At 44.5% G+C, this 25,058-nt stretch overlaps 2 protein-coding genes across 5 annotated transcripts in view; both read left to right on the top strand.

Moving 5' to 3' along the window:
* LOC144299440 (uncharacterized) overlaps nt 1-25,058 on the top strand; it is a 130,514-nt gene that overhangs the window by 68,831 nt on the left and 36,625 nt on the right. The gene's annotated exons all lie outside the window — the stretch shown is intronic.
* Nucleotides 1-25,058, top strand: part of UBE2L3 (ubiquitin conjugating enzyme E2 L3) — a 74,950-nt gene that overhangs the window by 26,677 nt on the left and 23,215 nt on the right. For 3 of the 4 annotated variants that reach the window (XM_077874584.1, XM_077874586.1, XM_077874585.1), the window contains exon 2: nt 18-113. The exons of the other annotated variant lie outside the window; for it this stretch is intronic. In XM_077874584.1, coding sequence (XP_077730710.1) covers nt 18-113 — 96 coding nt within the window. The remainder of the gene's footprint in view (nt 1-17; nt 114-25,058) is intronic. 4 annotated transcript variants of the gene reach the window in all.

The following is a 25,058-nucleotide window of genomic DNA, read 5'->3' as shown; positions in this document are numbered from 1 at the left end:
GCTTTGTTAATCAACAGGAGCTTGAAGAAATCCGCAAATGTGGAATGAAAAACTTCCGTAACATCCAGGTTGATGAAGCTAATTTATTGACTTGGCAAGGGCTTATTGTTCCTGTGAGTATTGAACACTTCCACTTCTTACCAGATTATTCTTCAAGGTGATATGTGTGTTGGGCTTACCTCTCCACTCCCAAGTAGTCTGTTAGGTAAGAAAGCCAACAGACGCACCGAAGTGGGCTGTTACTCTAGGATATAATAAGGCAGGGACCTTAGCCTCGGGTGCCTGAGTAGAATCCCGTCTTTGCACTGGTTTTGTGACATTCTGGGGTGCCCGAGCTTTCCACATCTGTGGTTATTGCCTCAGGAAAGGAGTGTATGTTTGTGTTCCTGTCTTCCCCGACTTCTCTGTGCCTGGCCCTGTTTGTCCAGACGGGGCTGCCTTCTCTGACCTCTTGGGAGATGGTGGCCATTCCCATCTAGATCTTTTCTTTGCTTCCCTGCCTGGTTTTGCATCTGTGTGTCTAACCCTCTGGACACATGCATTCCGGGGCTTCATTCCTGGTAGCCTCCACTGTATGCTTTCTGTTGGTTTCCAGTCCCTTTACCTAATGGCCCACCTGGTGCCCTTACCCAGTGTCTTGTTTGGGGCTTCTGCCTCTACTCTGTGACACCCACAGCTCCTGCTCCCTCTGCCTCACAGACTTCTACCTTCAGATGGGCCCAGGCTTACTCTTACAACGGCCTTCTTGTGGCCTTCCTGTTCTCTTGATTTAGGGTCTCTCTTTCTCCATCCTTTCATCTCCTCACCCCTTGAGAGCCTCGTCCTGTACTAACTCATTCACAATCCCAGTTTCTTCTACCCTTCTGGAACTACCTCACACTGAGCCCCAGGTCTCTCCTCTGTCCTCAGGCCTCAAACTTGGCAGCCCTAGAACCCACTGGCCTCTTGAGCCTTTGGACCCTGTGCAGTGTCCCAGCCCCAGGTTCTGTGACCTTGTGCCACTCAGTCCTGTCTGCTGCTACTCCCCTGAGCTCTTAGGCATGGACCCTGTTTAGTTTCCTGCCCTTCTCTCACGCTGTTTCTTGGGGCCTCTGCTGCTGCCAGCATCCTAGATTACTAGATGATTGCTATAAGTGAAGGAGTCCTGTCCCTGTTTCTCTTCCTGCCCTTTCCCACAGAGCCATACCATGTGTCCATGCGGTGGCCTCACTTGGACACCGTGTGCTTCTAGTCTCCTTGGTTCACAACTGGGACTTCTCCATGAGTGCTCCCTTCCTCCCTGTTCTTCTGTACTCACTGCCTCCTCTTTTCATCCCCACTTTCCCTCTGAACCTCAGCCTGTCCATACTCTATATTATTGTGCAGAATCTTTCCTTAAGGGCAGATTGGCTACTTTGCCAAAGCAGAATATGGAACGTGCTTACTGTAGATGCTTTCTTCTTAATGCTGGTTATAGGTCGTGCCTTTTTTTTTAAAAGTCCTTGCAACTTGAATAGCAGATACTGGATTCATGATTTATTTTCATGATCACTTGGATAATGAAGGAAAGATACACTTTTTTTTTTTTAAGATTTATTTATTCATCTATGATAGGCATAGAGAGAGAGAGAGGCAGAGACACAGGAGGAGGGAGAAGCAGGCTCCATGCTGGGAGCCCGATGCGGGACTCGATCCTGGGACTCCAGAATCGCACCCTGGGCCAAAGGCAGGCGCTAAACCGCTGAGCCACTCAGGGATCCCCAGAAAGATACACTTTTGTAGTATTTCAGTACACATTGAAAAATTTTAAATCTGGGAGTATCCAGTCTGGTTTTGAGGATGAGTTATTGAGATTTCTCCAGGCTTGGAGATGGTAGGGCTCAGGGTACAGTGTGTAGATGATATGGGAGCCCTGACTGGGAAGGTTCAGCTGGTGACCCCAGGCCTTGCCTACTGAATTGTTAGGTGCTAAGTGGAAGGTTGGCCAGTACCATCTGGCCCTGTCCCTTTTCTTTCTTTCTTTTTTTCTTTTTTTAAAGATTTTATTTATTTATTCATGAGAGACACAGAGACAGAGATAGAGAGGCAGGGAGAAGCAGGCTCCATGCAGGGAGCCCGACGTGAGACTCGATCCCGGGTGTCCAAGATCACACCCTGGGCTAAAGGCAGCGCCAAACCGCTGAGCCACCCGGGCTGCCCGCCTGTCCCTTTCCTAATTGAGGTTTTGTATACTACTGATAAAAGAAGTAAAGACTTATTCCATGGATCTTTTGAAAAATGATGAGAATGAATGGAACAGTTTTGAGCAGTCAGGCTTGGGCAATCTATCCCATGTTCTCAGAGGCATGAGAATGCAGGCCAGCTCTAAGGCTAGGTAGCTGTCATCAGGCTTTGCCCAGAACATCCCCAAGGCCTCCCTCTGTCACATTGGTGGAACCCGTAGAATGGTCTGTGGTTTTATAAGTTCAAGGTGGAGACCAGCTGATAGAATGCAATGTACTTCAGTCAAGGCTCTGGGTGGGGAGTGTCCAGACCAAAGCCAAACCTTCCATTTAGGGGAAGCTGGGCCCAGAGACAGTAGGCCACAGCCGCTCTCTCCCCATTCCACTGCCTCTTCCTATTTCTCTTGTGTCCTTACTACAGTGACTGCCCAGGGCCCCTGGCTTGCTATGAGAAGCATTTCAAGGAAGCAGTGACAGTGCTTTTGGCAACTGACCCTTCCATGGTCCTCACTAGTACCCCACACCTGGAGCTGAGATCTTCCTGCACCATAGGGGCTGAGTCAGTGTGGGCACTCTCCTCCTCAGACTCACCTGGGGTCCACCCAGCTGGAATGAAAGCAGGCCCATGCTGATAAAGGCATAGTAGTCCAGAAGCATGCCTTAAGCACCTGGTACTGGTCCTCAGGGAGCAGCTTAGTAAATACGACCTCATTGTATGTAGGTCAGAGAAGGAGCAGACCCAGACTCTTCAGAGATGGAAGATGGGAGTGAACCAATGGGGTGCTTCCTTGAGACATTTCATTGTTACCATTGCGCTTCAGGCTTATTCCCTTTAAACATTTTTTTTTAAAGATTTATTTATTTATTTATTCATAGAGACACAGGCAGAGGGAGAAGCAGACTCCATGCAGGGATTCCGGGTCTCTGGGATCACACCCTGGACTGAAGGTGGCGCTAAACCGCTGAGCCACCCAGGCTGCCCGCCTTTAAACATTTTTATATAATTTTTTTCATTCAAAATTCAGAGGTGATAGTTATGGGAGAAAATGATCTCATAATCCTATCATGAAGAAAATCAGTATGTTTTTGGGCACCTGCCCTTCAGGAACTAGAGGATGGTGGTGAGCCTTCTCAAATTTCTCACCCAATGAACATGTTCATGTTTGCTCTTAACCGTTAGCATATTCCTCCCAGCCTTTTTACATGCAATTTTTAATGGACCATATGATACCTTCGTAATTATCACATACTTTCATCATTTAGTCATTGTCTTGAAACTTTATGAATGTGATTTTTGATAACTGTACAGTATCCCATAATATTTGTGCTATCATTTATTCAGTCATTCCTTTAAGTTTGGCCATTTGGATTGTTGTTTTTCCATTTTTAAATAATTTATCCATGAACATCTGAATGTGAAAATCTTAGTGTATTAGTGTACCTCTTTGTTTATTTTAGGTTTGATTTTTTTTTTAAGAATTTACTTAGTTTTGGGGGATCCCTGGGTGGCGCAGCGGTTTGGCGCCTGCCTTTGGCCCAGGGCGTGATCCTGGAGACCCGGGATCGAATCCCACGTCGGGCTCCCGGTGCATGGAACCTGCTTCTCCCTCTGCCTGTGTCTCTGCCTCTCTCTCTCTCTCTCTCTTAAATAAATAAAAATTAAAAAAAAAAAAAAAAGAAAAAAAAAAAGAATTTACTTAGTTTTGGGATCCCTGGGTGGCGCAGTGGTTTGGTGCCTGCCTTTGGCCCAGGGTGCGATCCTGGAGACCCGGGATCGAGTCCCACGTCGGGCTCCCGGTGCATGGAGCCTGCTTCTCCCTCTGCCTATGTCTCTGCCTCTCTCTCTCTCTCTCTCTCTCTCTGTGATTATCATAAATAAATAAAAAAATTAAAAAAAAAAGAATTTATTTAGTTTTAAAGATTTTATTTATTTATGCATGAAAGACACACAGAGAGAGGCAGAGACACAAGCAGAGGGAGAAGCAGGCTGGGAGGCTGATGTGTGACTTGATCCCAGGACCAGGATCATACCCTGAGCCAAAGGCAGACGTTCAACCCCTGAGCCACTCGGGCATCCCAAGAGTCTATTTATTTTTTTAAAGTATCTCCATACTCAACATGGGGCTTGAACTCTCAACCCTGAGATCAAGAGTCACACACTCTGATGACTGAGCCAACCAGGTGCCCCTATTTTAGGTTTGATCTTGAGCTACAGTAGTCTGATCAGGAGGATGACAGTTGTGCCAGCTTATACTCTTATGGGCACTGTCGGCACCATCCCTGCATATGTCCTTGTCAGTCATAGAAGCAGCTGGATGTTATTAAAGGGGGTTCTGAATGGCAGTATTTCAGCATCCAGGCTGTGGGGGTACGTTTGCCCCAGGGTGAGAGAACCGTGGCCTTTCTTCAACTGGTTTGAGATCTCGGGCACATTAAGCAGCTTGTCTCGGTATCCTCACATATAAAAGGAGTACTCATCTCTCTGGTTGTTGTAAAAGTTCAGTAAGTGCATGTGTGTGAAGTTCTTAGGCTCGCTTTTATTATTAAAAGCCTTTGTGGGGCTCCGCAAAATTATTTGGGAGTATGTAGCAAAGAGCCCATGAAACCAGCATACAGAAAGAAGTCATTGTTTCCAGTGTGATAGGTGCAAAAGTACTCAATTGGATTTAGTCCCATTCATCCATTCAGGCTGTTAATAACAAAATACCAGATACTGGTTAGTTTATAGCAACAGAAATTTATTTCTCGCTGTTCTGGAGGCTGGAAGTTGAAGATCAGAGTGCCAGTTCTGGGGATGGCCTTGTTCTTGGTCACAGTCTTCCCCTGTATCCTGATACAGCAGAAGGAGCAAGCTAGCTCTCTGGGGCCTGTTACAAGGCACTAATCTCATTCACGAGGGCTCTTCCCTAATGATCTAGTCACTTCCCAAAGATCCTACCTCATAACACTAATACTCTGGGCATTAAGTTTTCAATGTATGAATTTTGGGCCTGCACAAACATAGTAATGTGCATTTTTAATGTTATTTTAGTTGAAGGCTTTCTAAAATTTATTGACTGTTTATATTTCCGCAATATCAATCAGAGTTTAAGTATGCTTCTTTGTTGAATTGTAGGAATTCTGTATATTAGTCCTTTGTGTTTGGGAAAAATATTTTTCAGCTGTTTTCTTTCTTTTTTTGTTTATTCAAGAATTGTTAACTTGAAAGTTTCTCTTAAAATTTAAAAATTGTTTTGCTTCATTAATTTTTATTGTAAAATACACTTAACATAAAATTTGCCATTTGTAAGCCTACAATTCAGTGACCTTAATTTTTTTTTTTAATATTTTTTTTCTTTATTTATTTATGATAGTCACAGAGAGAGAGAGAGAGAGGCAGAGACACAGGCAGAGGGAGAAGCAGGCTCCATGCACCGGGAGCCCGACGTGGGATTCGATCCCGGGTCTCCAGGATCACGCCCTGGGCCAAAGGCAGGCGCCAAACTACTGCGCCACCCAGGGATCCCCATCAGTGACCTTAATTATGTTCAAAATGTTGAACAACCACCACTGTCTTATTTCCAAATTTTTTCATCACTCAAACAGAACCTGTGTATCCATTCAGTAACACCCTACTACCCCAAACCTCTCAACCCTTGGGAACCTCTAATCTACTGTCTTTATGAATTTACCTATTGTAGATATTTCATATAAATCATATAATATTTGTCTTTTTGATCTGGCTTATTTCACTTAGCATAATTTTTTTAGGGTTATCATCTATATGGTACCACAAACCAGAACATAATTCCTTTTAATGGATGAACAGTGTTCCATTTTGTTTTTATTTTTGTTTATCTACTCATCTCTTGATGGAAAGTAGGGTGGTTTTCACCTTCTGGCTATTGTGAACATTGGCATACAAATGCCTGCTTGAGTCCCTGGCCATTTTTTTTTTTTTTTTTTGTTAAGATTTATTTATTCAGAGAGAGAGAGAGGCAGAAACACAGGCAGAGGGAGAAGCACGCTCCACGCAGGAAGCCCGACGTGGGTCTCCAGGATCACACCCCGGGCTGCAGGCGGCGCTAAACCGCTGTGCCACCAGGGCTGCCTGAGTCCCTGGCCATTTGTATATTGTCTCTGAGGAAATGTTAATTCAAGCAAGGCCTCCTTTCCTTTCCTTTCCTTTCCTTTTTCCTTCTTCCTTTTTCCTTTTTCCTTTCCTTTTCATTTCAAGCTCAGTGTGGAGCCCAACAGGGGCTTAACCCTGAGATCAAGACCTGAGTTGAGATCAAGAGTCAGACACTTAACTGAGCCACTCAGGTGCACCAAGACTTAAGTTCTTTAGAGCAGTTTTAGGTTCACAGTAACATTAAGAGAAAGGGATAGAGATTTCTTACATACTCCCTAGCCCCACACATCTCTAACTTCCCCCATTATGGACATTCCCTACCAGAGTGGTGTATTTTTTACAATTGATGGACCTGCATTGACACATCATAATCACTAAACCCATTAGGGTTAACCCTTGGTAGCATATATTCTGTGAGTTTGGAAAAATGTATAACGGCACGTATCCATTATCATAATATCATATAGAGTATTTCCACTGCCCTGAGATCCTCTGTATTCTACTTTTGCAATCCACCCCCCGACCCCCAACCCCTTACCTGCCCCCAGCAACCACTAACCTTTTTCCTGTCTTCATAGGTTGGCTTTTTCTAGAATGTCATTTAGTTGGAATCATACAGTATGTAGGTTTTTTTTTTTTTTTTTTTTCAGATTGGCTTCTTTTATTTTTTTTTATTTTTTATTTTATTTATTTATGATAGTCACATAGAGAGAGAGAGAGAGAGGCAGAGACATAGGCAGAGGGAGAAGCAGGCTCCATGCACCGGGAGCCTGACGTGGGATTCGATCCGGGGTCTCCAGGATCGTGCCCTGGGCCAAAGGCAGGCGCCAAACTGCTGCGCCACCCAGGGATCCCCAGATTGGCTTCTTTTAGTTATAATAATATACATTTAAGTTTCCTCCATATTGCTTCATGGCTTGGTAGCTGCTTTCTTTTTAGCATTGAATACTGTTCCATTGTTTGGATAAACCACAGTTTAACTGTTCACCTAAAGGGCATCTTGTTTGCTTCCAAGTTTTGGCAATTATGAATAAGTGGCAATAAACTTTTTTTTTTTTTTTTGAGAGAGAGCGCAGAGCCAGAGAGAAAACACAAGGGGGGAGAGGGGACAGAGGGAAAAGAAGGGGGCTCCCTGCTCAAGGACACAGGGCTCCCAATGTGGGGCTTGATCCCAGGACCCTGGGATCATGACCTGAGCTGAAGGCAGATGCTTAACCGATTAAGCCACCCAGGTGCCCTGGCTATAAACTTCTTTTTTTTTTTAATTTTTATTTATTTATTTATGATAGTCACACAGAGAGAGAGAGAGAGGCAGAGACACAGGCAGAGGGAGAAGCAGGCTCCATGCAGGGAGCCCGACGTGGGATTCGATCCCGGGTCTTCGGGATTGCGCCCTGGGCCAAAGGCAGGCGCCAAACCGCTGCGCCACCCAGGGATCCCAAACTTTTTTTTTTTTTTTAAAGATTTTATTTATTTATTCATGAGAGACACAGGCAGAGACACAGGCAGAGAGAGAAGCAGGCTCCATACAGGGAGCCTGATGTGGGACTCCATCCCAGGACTCAGGATCACACCCTGAGCCAAAGGCAGACGCTCAACCGCCGAGCCACCCAGGTGTCCCTATAAACATTTTTAGTTGGGTGTTTGTGTTCTCCTTGTCTTTGAGTTGTAGGAGTCCTTTATTTACATATATATATATATATATATATATATATATATATTTAAAGATTTTATTTATTTATTCATGAGAATACACAGAGGAGAGAGAGGCAGAGACACGGGCAGAGGGAGAAGCAGGCCCCATGCAGGGAGCTTGACGTGGGACTTGATCCAGGGTCTCCAGGATGACACCCTGGGCTGCAGGCGACGCTAAACTGCTGAGCCACCGGGGCTGCCCTATATAAATATTTTTAAAGATTTTATTTATTCATGAGAGACACAGAGAGGAGAGAGAGGCAGAGACACAGGCAGAGGGAGAAGCAGGCCCCATGCAGGGAGCCTGACGTGGGACTCGATCTCGGGACTCCAAGACCATGCCCTGGGCCAAAGGCAGGCACTAAACCGCTGAGCCACCCAGGCTTCCCTATATTTTGTAGATATTAAGCCCTTATTAGATATATAATTTGCAAATACTTTGTCCCATTCTGTGGGCTGTACTTTCACGGTTTTTGGTAGTTAATTAAAAAAAAAATTCAGAGCAGCCCCGGTGGCGCAGCAGTTTAGCGCCACCTGCAGCCCGGAGTGTGATCCTGGAGACCCGGGATTGAGTCCCATGTCGGGCTGCCGCATGGAGCCTGCTTTTCCCTCTGCCTGTGTCTCTGCCTCTCTCTCTCTCTCTCTCTCTGAATAAATAAATAAGTAAATCTTTAACAAATTTTTAAAAAAATTCATGTGTTGTTGACACACAATGTTACATTAGTCGGGTAGTGTTCTTTGATGCACAAAAGTTTTTAATTTTAGTGAAGTACATTTTATGCCTTTTTCTTTTGTGGCCTGTGCTTTTGGTAAGATATTTAAGAAACCATTGTCAAATCCAAATCATACAGGTCTTCCCCTGTTTTTGTTTTTTTTTTTTAGTAAGCTCTACATCCATTGTGGGGCTCAGGCTCACAACCCTGAGAGCAAGAGCTACATTCTCTACGCAGCGCGCCAACCAGCCTCCACTCTTATTTTCTTCTAAGAATGTTTATAAGGATACCTGGGTGGCTCAGTTGGTTAGGCATCTACCTTTGGCTCAGATAGTGATCCCAGGGTTCTGGGATTGAGTCCCATATCAGGCTTCCTGCTCAGTGGGGAGCCTGCTTCTCCCTCTCCTGCTCCCCCTGCTTGTGCTCTCTCTCCCCACACTCTGAAATTAATAAATAAGTAAAAATTAAGAAGAAAGAATGTTTATAGTTTAGCTCTTAAATTTTTGTCTTTGATGCATTTTTTAAAAAAGATTTATTCATTTATTCATGAGAGACAGAGAGAGAGAGGCAGAGACACAGGCAGAGGGAGAAGCAGGCTCCATGCAGGGAGCCAGATGTGGAACTCAATTACGGGACTTCAGGATCACGCCCTGAGCCGAAGGTAGGCAGTGCTAAACCGCTGAGCCACCAGGGCTGCCCTCTTGATCTATTTTAAGTAAATTTTTGTATATGGTGAAAGGAAAGGGTCTGTTTTTGTTATTTTGTGTGTGGATATCCAGTTTTCCCAGACCATTTGTTTAAGAGACTGCTCTTGATCTTGGCATCTTTCTCGAAAATCAGTTTAGTACCTATGTGGGGGGTTATTTCTGGGCTCTGAGTTCTATTTCATTGGTCCATATATCTGTCTTTTTGCCAGTCACACTGTTTTGGTTACTGTAGCTTTGTAATAAGTTTTATTTTATTTTATTTTTTTAAAGATTTTGTTTATTTATTCATGAGGGACACACACAGAGAGAAGCAGAGACACAGGTAGAGGGAGAAGCAGGCTCCATCCAGGGAGCCGGATGTGGGACTTGATCCCAGGACCCAGGATCACGCCCTGGGCCAAAGGCAGTGCTAAACCCCTGAGCCACCCAGGCTGCCCTTCACTTTTTTTTAAAAAGTAAACTATACCTGCAGTGTGGGGCTCAAACTCACAAGCCGAAGATCAAGTTGCAAGCACTACCAACTGAGCCAGTCAGGTTCCCCTTTGATCTTCTTTTTCAAGATTGTTTTGGCTAAAAAAAAAAAAAAAAAAGATTGTTTTGGCTATTCAGAGTTCTTTGAGATACCATATGAATTTTAGGATGGGTTTTTCCGTTTTGCAAGGTTAACTACTTGGGATTTTAGTAGACCTAACATTGAATCTTGAGATCACTTTGGGTGGTATTATCATTAGACTATTAAGTCTTCCAAATCAAGAACCCAGGATGTCTTTTCATATATTTAGGTCTTTAATTTCTCTCAGCAGTGTTTTGTAATGTTCAGTGTGTAAGTCTTAGGCCTCTGTATTATTTAGCTCAGACTGCCATAATAAAACGCCATAGGGACACCTGGGTTGCTCAGTGGTTAAGTGTCTACCTTTGGTTCAGGGTGTTGATCCTGGGATGGGCAGATCAAGTCCTGTGTCAAGATCCCCACAGGGAGCCTGCTTCTCCCTCTGCCTATGTCTCTGCTTCTCTCTGTCTCTCTCATGAAAAAAATAAAATCTAAAAAAACAAAAACAAAAAACAAAAAAACCCCACAACACCCAAAACCACCATAGACTAGGTGGCTTAAACAACATAAATTAATTTTTCATACTTCTAGAGGCTAGATGTCCTAGATCACAGTCTGGCAGGGTCACTTTCTGGTGAGAACTCTTCCTGGTTTGCAAATGGCTACCACATGGAGAAATGGGCAAAGGAGCTCTTCTTGTAAGTGTAGTAGGTCCTCCCCACCCCAATCCGTGGTTTCAGTTACCCTTAATCAACAATGATCCCAAAGCAGATGATCTTCCTTCCGACATATCTTCAGGTCAGGAGTAGCCTAATGCTACATTACCATGCCTACATGATTCACCTCACTTCATCTCATCACGTAGGCATTTTATTATCTCACATCATCACTAGAAGAAGGGTGAATACAGTGCCATAAGATATTTTGAGAGACCACATTCATTTAACTTTTATTACAGTATATTATAATTGTTCTATGTTTTATTTAAAAATTTTTTAAAGATTTTTTTTTTTAAGATTTTATTTATTCACGATAGACATAGAGAGAGAGAGGGGCAGAGACACAGGCAGAGGGAAAAGCAGGCTCCATGCTGGGAGCCTGACGCGGGACTCCATCCTGGGACTTCAGGATCGCGCCCTGGGCCAAAGGCAGGCGCTAAACCGCTGAGCCACCCAGGGATCCCCCGTGTTCTATTTTTTAATTGTCAATCTGTTGCTGTGCCTAATTTATAAATTAAACTTCGTCATAGGTATGTATGCATAGGAAAAAACATAGTGTATGTGGAGTTTGGTACTATCTGTGGTTTCAGATATCCACTGTGGATCTTAGAAAGTATACTGTGTTGATAAAGGGAGACTACTGTTCATTAATCCTATTGGATCAGGGCTCTCTACCTTATGACCTCATCTAACCTTAGTTGCTTGCTTACTCCAAATACAGTGATCCTGGGGATTGGGGCTTCAATAGCATATGAATTTGGAAGGAAAACATTGTCTGTAACAGCCTTCTTGGTTAAATTTGTTTCTAGGTATTTTATTCTTTTCAATGTTATTACTTTTTTAAGATTTTACTTTATTTATTCATGAAAAACACACACAGAGAGAGGCAGAGACATAGGCAGAAGGAGAAAAGCAGGCTCTCTCCATGGGAGCCTGATGTGGGACTGAGATCTCAGGACCCCAGGATCACACCCTGAGCCAAGCCAGACGGACGCTCAACCGCTGAGCCACCCAGGCAGCCCTCATTTATTAGTTTTAACTGTATGTGTGTGTAATCTTTAAAGTTTTGTTTTGTTTTGTTTTAAGATTTTATTTATTTATTCATGAGAGACACACACAGAGAGGCAGAGACACAGGCAGAGGGAGAAGCAGGCTCCATGCAGGGAGCCCGACGTGGGACTCGATCCCTGGTCTCCAGGATCACACCCTGGGCCAAAGGCAGTGCTAAACTGCTGAGCCTCCCAGGCTGCCCTCTTTTTTAAGTTTTTCTATTTATAAGATCAAAGTCCTTTGAGTAGAAGTAGTTTTATGCCTTCATTCCAATTTGGATATCTTTTACTTCTTTTTCCTGCCTAATTGTCCTGGCTAGGAGCACCAATACTTTGTCAAATAGAAGTGGCAAAAGTAAGCATCGATGTCTTATTCCTGATTTTAGAGGAAAAACGTTTATACTTTCACCATTGAGTGTGATGTTGGTTGTAGCTTTTTCTTTTTTTTTTTTTTTTAATTTTTATTTATTTATGATAGGCACACAGTGAGAGAGAGAGAGATAGAGAGAGAGGCAGAGACACAGGCAGAGGGAGAAGCAGGCTCCATGCACCGGGAGCCTGACGTGGGATTCGATCCCGGGTCTCCAGGATCGCGCCCTGGGCCAAAGGCAGGCGCCAAACCGCTGCGCCACCCAGGGATCCCGATTGTAGCTTTTTCAAATACAGCTTTTGTGGTGTTCTCTACCTAGTTTATAAAGTGTTTTTATCATGAAAGTGTGTTAAGTTTGCATCACTTGAAATGATTGTTTTTTTTCCTTTATTAATGTGGTATACTACAGTGATTTTTGTATATTTAGGCATCCTTGCATTCCTGGAATAAATCCCACTTGGTCATGGTGTATAATCATTTTAATATGCTTCTGAATTCATTTTGCTAGTGTTTTGTTGAAGATTTTGGCTCAAATCTCATAAGGGATTTTGTAAATTTTCATGTAGTGTCTTTGGGTTCAGTATTAGGGTGATGCTGGGCTCATAGAATGAGTTATGAAGTGTTTCCTCTTCAGAAGAGTTCTAGAAGAATCCGTGCCAATTCTTTACACAGTTGGTACAATTCATCAGTAAAACCATCTGATTCAGGACTCTTTTGTTAGGAGGTTTTTGATTGCTGATTCAACCTCCTTAGTCATTAGAGGTCTATTTCTCTTTTCTTTTTCTTGATTCAGTTTTAGTAGATTGAGTATTCCTGGGAGTTTGTGCATCTCCTCTAAGTTATCTAATTTGTTGATATACACAACTGTTTATAGTGCTCTCTTATGATCTGTTTTATTTCTGTAAAATTGGGAGTAATGCCTTCACTTTCATTTCTGATTTTAGTAATGTGTGAGTCTCTTCTCTTTTACTTAGTCAGCCTAGCCAAATGTTTATCAGTTTCGTTGATCTTTTAAAAGAACCAGCTTTTGGTTTCACTGCTGTATCTTTATTGTTTTTATACATTCTGTTTATCTCCTCTGTAATTGTTATTGATTTCTTTCTGCTAGCTTCAGGTTTAGTTTGCTTTTTCCTTCATTTCTTAAAGTGTCCTGTTAGGTTATTGACTAGAGATCTTTACTGTTTTTGGTGTTTACAGCTGTAAATTTCCCTCTGAGCACTACTTTTGCCCCATCCCTAAAGGTTTGGTTTGTTGTGTTTTAATTTTCATTCATCTAAGGATGCCTGGGTGGCTCAACGGTCAGACCTCTGGTTGAGCCTCTGGTTGAACTTCTGCCTTCTGCTCAGGGTGTGATCCTGGGGTCCCCACATGGGGCTCTCCACAGGGAGCCTGCTTCCCCCTCTGCCTATGTCTCTGCCTCAGTGTCTCTCATGAATAAATAAATAAAATCTTTAAAAAATTTGTTTCATTCATCTAAAGATATTTCCTAATTTCCCTTGTGATTTTTTTCCTTGACCTGTTTTTTTAAGAATGTATTTAATTTCCACGCATTTGTGAGTTTTCCAGTTTTCTTTTCGTTATTGACTTCTAGTTGCATTCCACAATGGCCAGAAACTCTATTTTGTGTGATTTCAGTCTTTAAAAATTTATTTAAAGACTTCTTATGTGGCCTAACATGTGGTTTATTGTGGAGGATGTTTCATGAGCACTTGAGAAGAATGTATATTCTGCTACTTTCAGATAGAGTGTTCTGTATATGTTAGGTCTAACTGGTTGTTCAAGTACCGTATTTCCTTGTTGATTTTCTGTCTTGTTCTTTTATTGAAAATGGTATATTAAAATCCCCAAAGATTATTTTATAACTTGTATTTCTTATCTTTCTACCTTTACTTCTGTCAATTTTGCTGTATGTATTTTGGTTCATATGTTTGTTGTGTTCAGGTTTATAATTATTATATCTTCTTGTTGAATTGAACCTTTGTTGATATATAATGTCCTTTGTTAAAATATTTTTTACTTAAAATCTATCTTGTCTGATAGTAATCTTGTAACTGGAGCTCTTTTTTTGTTGTTGTTATAATTGCATGGAATATCTTTTTTCTATCTTTTTCTTCTGACTTCTTTATGTCTTTGTAAAGTGAGTCTCTTCAATCAGCATATAGATGGATGGCATTTTCTTATCCATTCTGGCAATCTCAGTCTTTTATTAAGTGGAGAGAGTATGCATTTACAATTCAAATAATTACTGATAAGAAAGGATTTACTCTGTTATTTATCTGTTTTCTGGGTGTCTTATGCATTTTGTTCCTAAATACCTCCATTATTGCCATATATATAGTTGATTTTTTTGGTAGCATATAATTTTGATTCCCCTCTTTCCTTTTATATATACTTACAGTAATTTTCTTAGAGGTTACCTTGGGGATTACAGTCAACATCTTAATCTTTTAACAACTTAATTTGAATACTACTAACTTAATTTCAATAGTATTTAAATACTCTGCTCTTATATGTCTCCATTATCTACTACTTTTACATTGTTACCGTCACAAAGAGCAGTTACAAACCCAAAGTACACTAATCTATAATACTAGCTTTTATATTTTTCTGTGTAGTTAAATTTATTATTCTTTGTATCTGTATATGCCTTTTAAGTTACTGTCCTTTCATTTAGCTTGTTGGACTCCTATTTGTATTTCTTATAGGGAAAGTGATGATTCAGTTTGTTTTGTTTTGTTTTTAATGATTTTATTTATTTATTCATAGAGACACACAGAGAGAGGGAGAGAAGCAGAGGCACAGGCAGAGGGAGAAGCAAGCTCCATGCAGGGAGCCTGATGTGGGACTCGATCCAGGGTCCTCAGGATCAAACCCCCGGCTGCAGGCGGCGCTAAACTGCTGCGCCACTGGGGCTGCCCAGTTTGGTTTTTTTTAATCTAGGAATTTAAGAAAAAAGATTTTATTTATTTATTCATGAGAGACAGAGAGAGAGAGAAGCAGAGACACAGGCAGAGGGAGAAGCAGGCTCCACGGAGGGAGCCTGATGTGGGACTCGATCCTGGGTGTCCAGAATCATGCCCTGGGCCAAAGGCAGGTGCCAAATTGCTGAGCCACCCAGGCGTCCCTAAATCTGGGAATATTTTATTTTATTTTATTTTATTTTATTTTATTTATGTATTTAAAGATTTTATTTATTTATTTGACAGAGAGAGAGAGAGCACGAGCAGTGGGGAGGAGCAGAGTGAAAAGCAGACTCTCCACTGAGCAGGGAGCCCAATGCAATGCAAGCCTTGATCCTATGGCCTTTGGGGAGACTTGATCCTTTGACCTTTGGGTCCTGACCTGATCTGAAGACAGATGCTTAACCAAGCCTGAGCTACCCAAGTTCCCATCTGGGAATATTTTGATTTCTCATTGATTTTGAGGAGATAGCTTTTGCTGATGTCTTTTTCTTTCAGCGCCTTGAATATGTCATTCTACTGCCTTCTGGCTTCCATGGTTTCTTTCTTTTTTTTTTTTTAATTTTTATTTATTTATGATAGTCACAGAGAGAGAGAGAGAGAGAGAGGCAGAGACACAGGCAGAGGGAGAAGCAGGCTCCATGCACCGGGAGCCCGATGTGGGATTCAATCCCAGGTCTCCAGGATCGCGCCCTGGGCCAAAGGCAGGCGCCAAACTGCTGCGCCACCCAGGGATCCCTCTTCCATGGTTTCTAATGAGAAATCATTTGTCTTATTTTTTTTTTAAGATTTCGTTCATTCATTCATGAATGACAGACACACAGAAACAGGCAGGGAAAAACAGGCTCCTCACAGGGAGGCTGTTGTGGGACTCAATCCCTGAACCACGATCACGGCCTGAGCTGAAGGCAGACACTTAACTACTGAGCCACCCAGGCGTCCTGTTTTTGTCTTATTGAGGATCCCGAAAAATCACTTCTCTTTTATGGCTTTCAAGATTGTCTCTTTGGGATGCCTGGGTGGCTCAGCTGGTTCAGGTGATTCTTTCTGATTCTTCTGCTTGCTCAAACCTACTGTCAAACCACTCTACTGTGGTTTTCATTTCAGTTATTGTGTTTTTCAGCTCCAAAATTTGTTTGTTTCCTTTTTATGATTTCTGTCTATTGGTATTCTCATTTTGCTCAGAAATCATTTTCCTGGTTTCATTTAGGTCTTGGTCCATGATTTCCTTTATCTCTTTGAGCATGTTTAAGACTATGATTTTAGGAGTGGCCCAGTCAGAAGAGCATGTGACTCTTGATCTTGGAGTTGTGAGTTCAACCCTCATGTTTAGGGTGTAATAAAACTTTTTTTAAAAAGACCGTTAATTTTAATTCTTTGTCCAGTGAGACCACTGTTAAAACTTCCTTAGGGGGGGATCCCTGGGTGGTGCAGCGGTTTGGCGCCTGCCTTTGGCCCAGGGCGTGATCCTGGAGACCCGGGATCAAATCCACTTCGGGCTTCCGGTGCATGGAGCCTGCTTCTCCCTCTGCCTATGTCTCTGCCTCTCTCTCTCTCTCTCTGTGACTATCATGAATAAATAAATAAAATCTTAAAAAAAAAACAACTTCCTCAGGGATGGTTTCTGTTGATTTGTTTTATTCCTTTAAGTTAGTCATACTTCTCGGTTTCTTTTTTTTTTAATTTTTTAAATTTATTTATGATAGTCACAGAGAGAGAAAGAGAGAGAGGCAGAGACACAGGCAGAGAGAGAGGCAGGCTCCATGCACCGGGAGCCCGATGTGGGATTCGATCCCGGGTCTCCAGGATCGCGCCCTGGGCCAAAGGCAGGCGCCAAACCGCTGCGCCACCCAGGGATCCCTACTTCTCTTTTTCTTGCTTTCCTTTTTCTTTTTCCTTTTTTTTAAAGATTTCATTTTTGGGGTTAATTGTCTGACTTATTTTTTTAAGATTTTATTTATTTATTCATGAGAGACATACAGAGACACAGGCAGAGGGAGAAGCAGGCTCCCTATGGGGAGCCTGATGTGGGACTCGATCCCAGGACCCCAGGATCACAACCTGAACCAAAGGCAGACACTCAACCTCTGAGCCACCCAGGCATCCCAGTTGTCTGACTCTTGATCTCAGCTCAGGTCTTGATCTCAGGGTCATAGTTAAAGCCTTAAGTTGTGCTCCATGCTGGGCATGGAACCTACTTAAAATTTAAAAAAAAATTATTTAAAGATTGATTGATTGATTCATTCATTCATTCATTCATTCGAGACTGGGCAGGGGGTGGGCAGAGACACAGGCAAGGGGAGAAGCAGGCTCCATGCAGGGTGCCCGATGTGGGACTCAATCCCAGGTCTGATCACACCCTGGAGTGAAGGCAGCACTAAACCGCTGAGCCACCCAGGCTGCCCTATTTATTTATTTTTAAAGATTTATTTATTTGAGGGAGAGAGCAGGGGCAGTAGTTTGGGGGAGAGGCAAAGGGAGAGGGGAAGCAGACTCCGTGCTGACAACCCTGAGCTCATGGCCCGGCCTGAAACCAGGAGTCGGACACTTAACTGACTGAGCCACCCAGGAGCCCTTGTTTTTTTAGTTTTTTAAAGATTTATTTATTTGAGAGAGAGAGAGAGCAAGCACACACATGGGCAGGGGGAGGGGCAGAGGGAGAGAGAGAATCTCTAGCATTCTCCCTCACACACACACTAAGTGTGGAGCCTGACCTGGGGCTCAATCTCACAACACTGAAATTGTGACCTGAGCCGAAATCAAGAGTCAGTCCTTCAACCAACAGAGCCACCCAGGTGTCCCAAGATTTTATTTTTATTTTTATTTTTATTTATTTATTTTTTTTAAAGATTTATTTATTTATTTATGATAGACACAGAGAGAGAGAGAGAGAGGCAGAGACACAGGCAGAGGGAGAAGCAGGCTCCATGCCGGGGCCCGATGCGGGACTCGATCCCGGGACTCCAGGATCACGCCCTGGGCCAAAGGCAGGCGCCAAACCGCTGAGCCACCCAGGGATTCCCCAAGATTTTATTTTTAAATTTCTGTACACCCAACATGGGGCTTAAACTTACAAATCCAAGGTTGCATCAGACTGAGCCAACCAGGCACCCCCCCCTTTTCTTTGTGTGCTTTGTGATTTTTGTTGTTTTTGAAAACTGGACATTTGAATATTATGATGTGGAATCAGATTCTTCCCCCAGCTCAGGGTTTGCTGGGGTTTTTTGTTTTGTTTTAAGTAATCTCTACACCCAAGGTGGAGCTTGAACTCATAACAACTAGAGCAATAGTCACATGTTTTAGTGACTGAGCCAACCAGGTGCCCTGGGGTTTGCTGTTCTTGATTGTTAAGGCTTCACTTGTGTTCTACCAGTGTTTTGGCTGAAATATCCTCGAATGTCGGAAGCTTACGAAAAAAAAAGTCTCTCTCCGTCTGTGCACATTGACTCTGTACTGGGGTCCTACTTACTTAGTGCGTAGCCAGCCAGGTTGTTGCAGTTTTCCCATAGCCTTTACTTGTTGCTTGCATTTAGGCTATGGTTAGCCAGTGGTGAAAGGTTTAGGTGTTCACCACTCACTTTTCTGAGCACGTAGCCTGTCCTGGGCATTTGCATGGCTTTCTCAGTTCCCCGGTATACTTGGGCACTTTTTTTTTTTTTTAATTTTTTTTTAAATTTTTATTTATTTATGATAGTCACAGAGAGAGAGAGAGAGAGGCAGAAACACAGGCAGAGGGAGAAGCAGGCTCCAAGCACCGGGAGCCCGACGTGGGACTCGATCCCGGGTCTCCAGGATCGCGCCCTGGGCCAAAGGCAGGCGCCAAACCACTGCGCCACCCAGGGATCCCTCTTGGGCACTTTTGAATGCTTAATTTCCCCAGGTTTGTCCTTGGCTTCTCCTCCTCTGCTTTAGAAAGTCTACTATATGTCTCAATTGCTATCTTTTTTTATTCCAGGCGGCTGTGGGCTTTTCATTGCCTGTTTTTGAGCAGTGCCTGCAATTTTCCACCCTTGTGTGCATTCTGAGTTAGGCAAAACCGAGACAAGCACCTCATGTCGGCCCCTCTGGTACCCCTAAGACAGGTTACAACAGACACACGCAGTAGCGATTCGCAAGTAAGGTCTGTTTTGCTCCCTCTGGGACCAGGGACCAGGGCCCCACACGAAATAGAGGCTGCTTTCTGCAGGACTGTGTGCTGCCCAGCCACGGAGGGGGTGGAGTACAAGTGAGGAGAATTGCCACAAAGCTTTCCCGCCAGTTTTCAGTTGCCATTTTCTTGATTCTGCATTCATTTGGCTGCTCTTGGACTGTTTTCCTGATTTCATACAGAGTTCTGACAGTTTGTGGGATTTTTTAAAATTTTGTTTTGTTTTATGTTTCTGTGGAGAGAGGAGTTTGGAGCTGCTTGCTTTGCCCTTTTGCTGATGTTGCTCTCTAAATCTTTAAATTTTAATCAGGAATGAGTGGATTTCGTTAAAGGGCCACATTACTGTCAATTAAATTTTATGATATGAGTTTTCAAAGTGGCCTGTTAATTAAACCTCTTTTCCCTTTCTGGATTAACCCTTCCTTCATCCTGGATTATTTAAAAATACTCCATTGTAGGAAAATCAGTTGAGCATTGACTCTTAATTTCAGCTTGGGTTGTGATCTTGGGTTCTGGATCGAGCCCTGTGTGGGGCCCCCGCTCATCTGGGAGTCTGTTTCTGCCCCTCTCCCCCACTTGTGTGCGTGCATGTGTTCTCTCTCTCATAAATAAATAGATCTTCAAAATGCCTTTTATTTTTTTAAATTGATTGATTGATTGATTATGACAGACACGGGGAGGGGGGGTGGCAGAGACACAGGCAGAGGGAGAAGCAGGCTCCATGCAGGGAGCCGGACATGGGACACGATCCTGGGTCTCCAGGATCACACCCCAGGCCGAAGGTGGCGCCAAACCGCTGGGCCACCAGGGCTGCCCTCAAAATGCTTTTTAAAAAAAATTAAAGTAAAAGGGATGCCTGGGTGGCTCAGCGGTTGAGCGTCTGCCTTTGGCTCAGATCATGATCTTTTTTTTTTTTTTTCTTTCTTTCTTTAATATTTTATTTATTTAATCATAGAGACACAGAGAGAAAGAGAGAGGCAGAGATACAGGCAGAGGGAGAAGCAGGCTCCATGCAGGGAGCCCGACGTGGCACTCGATCCCGGGTCTCCAGGATCACACCCCAGGCTGCGGGCGACGCTAAACCGCTGCGCCACAATGGATCTTGGAGTCCCGGGATTGAGTCCCTCTTCAGGCTTCCTACATGGAGCCTGCTTCTCCCTCTGCCTGTGTCCCTGCCTCTTTCTCTCTCTGTCTCTCGTGAATACATACAATTAAAAAAAAATTTAAATAAATTTAAAAAATACTAATAAATAAAGTAAAAAAATAATACTAATCTTCAGTGTTTTTGTCCCTGTTCATATGTGAGATTGGACTGTGTTTTCTCTGTGCTAGTGGATTTGGATACATGTTGGATTCATGTATCATGAAGAAGCAATTTCAATCTTTTCCTGTGTTGTGAGTAGTAATTTCTGCTTTTATGTTATGAGGTCTTCCTTGGTGTTACTTTTTGTCCTTTTCTAATTTTGTGACTTGAGTGCTTCCTTCTTTATTATTATTAATATTATTTTTAAAGGTTTTATTTATTTATGAGACCCAGAAAGAGGCAGAGACATAGGCAGACGGAGAAACAGGCTCCCCAAGGGAAACCCAATGCGGGACTCTATCCCAGGACTCAGGAATCACACCCTGAGCCTAAGGCAGACACTTAACCACTGAGGCACCCAGGTGCCCCAAGCGCTTTCTTCTTTATTTTATTTTATTTATTTTTTTTATTTTTATTTATTTTTTGGATCCCAGACGAGCTTTATTGCAAGCACCCTCGGGTGAGGTTCCACGACTCACGGGGGGGGGGGTGGGGGGGAGTCACACTGGGAAGGAATTGGTGATGTTCTTTTATTGGGTTGGGGTAGGGCCCTGGCTTGTGCCCAAAAAAGGCGAGGTATGTGGTGGTTAGTGAGCATGGGGCAGGGGAAGGGTGTCAGATCATCGCCAAGGCATGGGTCCGAGTTCATATCTGTAAGGTATTTAGTGCTCAGGGCACACGGGGCGAGGAGTAGGTGATTGGCACTTCCCAGAAGTTCCTGGGTGGAGAGTGTCGGTCTCCCGATGGTGATGTGGAGGCCCGTTGTGAGGGTGGTGGGAAGTCTGTCATCTTAGAGAGGGTTGGTGGAAGGTCCACCATTTCAGTGCCCCGACTTCCCAGCCGGCCCATCATTCCGGCCTCTTTTATATACTGGTGTCAGGGGGGCGTTGACTTTGCTCTGGCTACTTCCTGCAGGCAGTGGGGCGCCGTCGTAGAGGCCATCGGAAGTGGGCAGGCGGGAATAGGGCTGTAGGAGGAGTTGGTTAACTGATATTCCGGTCATTTGTCCCAGGCGCTCTTGTACATAACGTATAAGGCAGGGACCGATTAACAAGAGGAGTATACAGAGGGGCCCTGCCAAGGGGAGAGCCTAGGTCACCCAGGCTTGAGGGTTTAAGTCCCAAATAGAGTCGTCTTGACACCTTGCTCGGATCCGATCTCTGAGCTCCTTGACTTTGGAGGTGACTATGCCTGACTGGTTGACAAAATAGTAGCACTCCTTGTTCAGGTAGAGGCATGTTCCTCCTTTCTCGGCAGTGAGGAGGTCCAGGGCCCATCGGTTCTGCAGGGTGACGGCAGCTAAGCTGGTGACTTGAGTCTGTAGGGCGGTGAGGGAGTCGGCTATACATTCCATGTCTTCGTTGAGTTGCCTGGGAGAGCTCGTAATAGAAGTTAATGGAGGTTCCCAGTCCCGCCCCCCCAGTTGTTAGTCCTGCCCCTATTAAGAAGGGGAGAAAAACAGCCGTTTTCTCCGAGGGGTAGGGGTAGGGAATACTTGAGACGAGAGTTGTTCAGAGGAATCGATGCTTGTGGTCAGAGGCAGAAGGATCAGAGTGCAGTTTAAAGAGTCATTGGCGGTTAAGCAACAAGAGTCCTGTGGGGCAGGAGAGAAAGATTCCCGAGGGGGCGCAGTAGGGGAGAGTGGAGATGTTGCTGGTGGTATGAGGGGTGGAGGAGATGAGGTTCAGGATCGGTATGGGAGCACCGATAGATCCAATGTGGACCGTTATTGGAGAAATTGGGTATAGGCCAGGATTAGGAATCGGGATCCCGATGATGTTAGTGAGGGAAGAAAAAGGAAAGCAGATCCAGCAATCTTGTCCTCCAGAAACATTTTTCCAGAGGTTGTAACTGGAATTTAGGAGGGTTAGGGTGAGAGGTTTAGTGGAGGGTGCTCCCCGTGAGGAGTCGAGATGGATCCCTTTATATCCGGGTTGTGCTTGTACAGGTGTTGTACTCTCTTGAGGGAGTGGTTGCGGGAGGCCTGGTCCTGAACCCCTCCCCCATCAGAGAGTCCTATTTGGGCCAAATAGGTCCAGCAGACCTTTCCAGATTTGGGGTACTTAGTGCAGGGGGATCGAAAGGTTTGAGACAGCTCAGAGGTCCAAAAGGTCCTTCCCGGGGCATAGGGCGACGTGCAGAGGGTTGGCGTTTTTCCCTGGTAGCAAGATTTTGGCATAGAGGTATAAGCCGAGAAGTAGCGCGAGGTACCCGAGCCCCTCATGCAGTCACATGACTCCGCCTGGATCGGGGGGCTCAGGAGGAGTATTAGGAGGAGACTTAACCAAGCGGAGCTTGGTGGGGCCCACCATCTGGGAGGCCCATTTACTGTCGGTGGGGGCCCGTTTAAGATTGTTGATGTGTACCCGTGGCTGGTGGCCCAGGAATTTAGCCGCAATTGGGGTAGTGAGGATGACGGTGTGGGGTCCCGTCCACCGCGTTTGCAAGGGGCCAGGACTGTGACTCCTGAGGAGAACCTGGTCACCCGGGAGCAGTTTCTGGGGAGAAATCTCATCGTCCTCGAGGTCGTTCGGGGCCGGGGTGACTGAGTCAGCATGAGCTCTCAGGAGGGCCCGATGCCTGAGGATGGTAAGGGATGTGTAGTTTCCAGGAGATGTTGAGACTTTCAGCCACTTGCCGGGTTATGCTGGATATGAAGGCGGGCCCGTTGTCCGACTGGAGGGTTCGAGGCAGCCCCAAACCGGGAATGATGTGTTCGTAAGGATGGTGGCCATGATGTCCGCCGTCTCACGGGCCGTGGGATAAGCTTCTATCCAACCTTAGGCCGCAGAGTTGCTGTAGGTCAGTAAAAATAACCAGCATCAGAATATTCCAGCTTCCACGGCTGCTACCTGTAGCTTTCAACCTCCGCTCACCTGGCCGGACTCCCCTTCTTCTTTAAAGCAGGAATTCATTCCATCTTTATTATTTTTTTTTCATCATTCCATCTTTAAAAAATAAAGGTGGGGGGGATCCCTGGGTGGAGCAGCGGTTTGGCGCCTGCCTTTGGCCCAGGGTGCGATCCTGGAGACCCGGGATCGAATCCCACTTTGGGCTCCCGGTGCATGGAGCCTGCTTCTCCCTCTGCCTATGTCTCTGCCTCTCTCTCTCTCTCTCTCTGTGTGACTATCATAAATAAATAAAAATTGAAAAAAAAAAGATATCAATTATTTATTTATTTGAGAGAGAGAGGAAGAATGGAGGGAGGAGGAGCAGAGGGAGAGGGAGAAGTAGACTTTGACTTTGTACCAAGCAGGGAGACCCATATGGGGCTGATCTCACGATCATGACCTGAACTGGAAACCAAGAGTTGGATGCTCAACTGACAGTCACCCAGGCACCCCAGGAATTCATTCCATCTTGAGTTCCTTTCTTGCCTGGGGTACTCCTCGTCTCATTGTCACCCTGAACTTGTGGTGCTGCTGCTAATTTTACGTCTTATTGAGAAGGTAAAACATGCCCAAATGGAAACATTCCAACAATGACAATAAATCTTCCTTCAACCGCACGTCAGTTCCTCATTTGTAAAATGGAGTTAATAAGTGCCTGGCTCTCACAGTGGGCAGGGGACTAAATAAGTTGACAGTGCTCCTGGGCCAGGCACAGAGCAAGTGTTTACTTCAGCTAATGGTGTGGTTAATGCTCCAGTCAGCTGCCCTGGATGCCTTTGCCTTTGGGCTTCAGAATCACAGACTTGTGAGTCATCTTTGTATCCCTGAGGCCTTGTATATCAAGGCTGCCTCCAGAATTGTTTTTAAAATGAAATGAAGGCCCTCTGGAGAGCCCTTGTACTTCCTTGCAGTTCACCCCACCAGCTGTTTAGAGAGGTAGAGTCTCTGACACTGCATAGTTTCTCTGGCCTCCATACTGGCTCCTGGGCTCATGCTCTCCTTTCAGGGCCCACATACACCAGGTTCTGGTGAACCCCTCCAGAAATTGTTTGGGGATGGCCATTAGTTGCACTGATAATGTCATCTTTCAAAAACTGGAAGTACGTTTGTCTCTGTAGGCTTTTCCATTTCAGAAGTTCTTTGCAGCGCTTCACAGGCTCATCATCAGATCTCCCCCACCTGGGCTGGATACCAATGATTTTTTGTTTGTTTGTTAAGATTTTATTTATTTATTCATGAGAGATAGAGAGAGGCAGAGACACAGGCAGAGGGGAGAAGCAGGCTCCACACAAGGAACCCGATGTGGGACTCAGTCCCAGGACCCCACCATCACACCCTGAGCCCAAGGCAGACAGACGCTCAACCACTGAGCCACCCAGGCGTCCCACCAACCTCCTTGGAATCTCTTTGCTCCCTTGTCACATGAGCTGCAGGTCAGTGCCCTCCACCAGCTGACTCTGAGTTGGACTGTGGCTAGGGTATTGAAAACTAGTTGTTGAGTGAAATTCCTAGTGATGAACTTTGAAGGAGAGACATCACATTTTCTCAGGAACACCTCTTCCTGCTCAGGAAACCACGCCTACCTTTTCTCCTTGGAACACCTCTCCTCCTCCTCCTGAGTCTTCTCTGAAACTCCTTATCC

The sequence above is a fragment of the Canis aureus genome, chromosome 27 (assembly GCF_053574225.1).
Source record: "Canis aureus isolate CA01 chromosome 27, VMU_Caureus_v.1.0, whole genome shotgun sequence".
In the NCBI taxonomy this organism is placed as follows: Eukaryota; Metazoa; Chordata; class Mammalia; order Carnivora; family Canidae; genus Canis; species Canis aureus.
The sequence above is the reverse complement of the archived record's forward strand: the minus strand, read 5'-3'. Positions and strand labels throughout refer to the sequence as shown.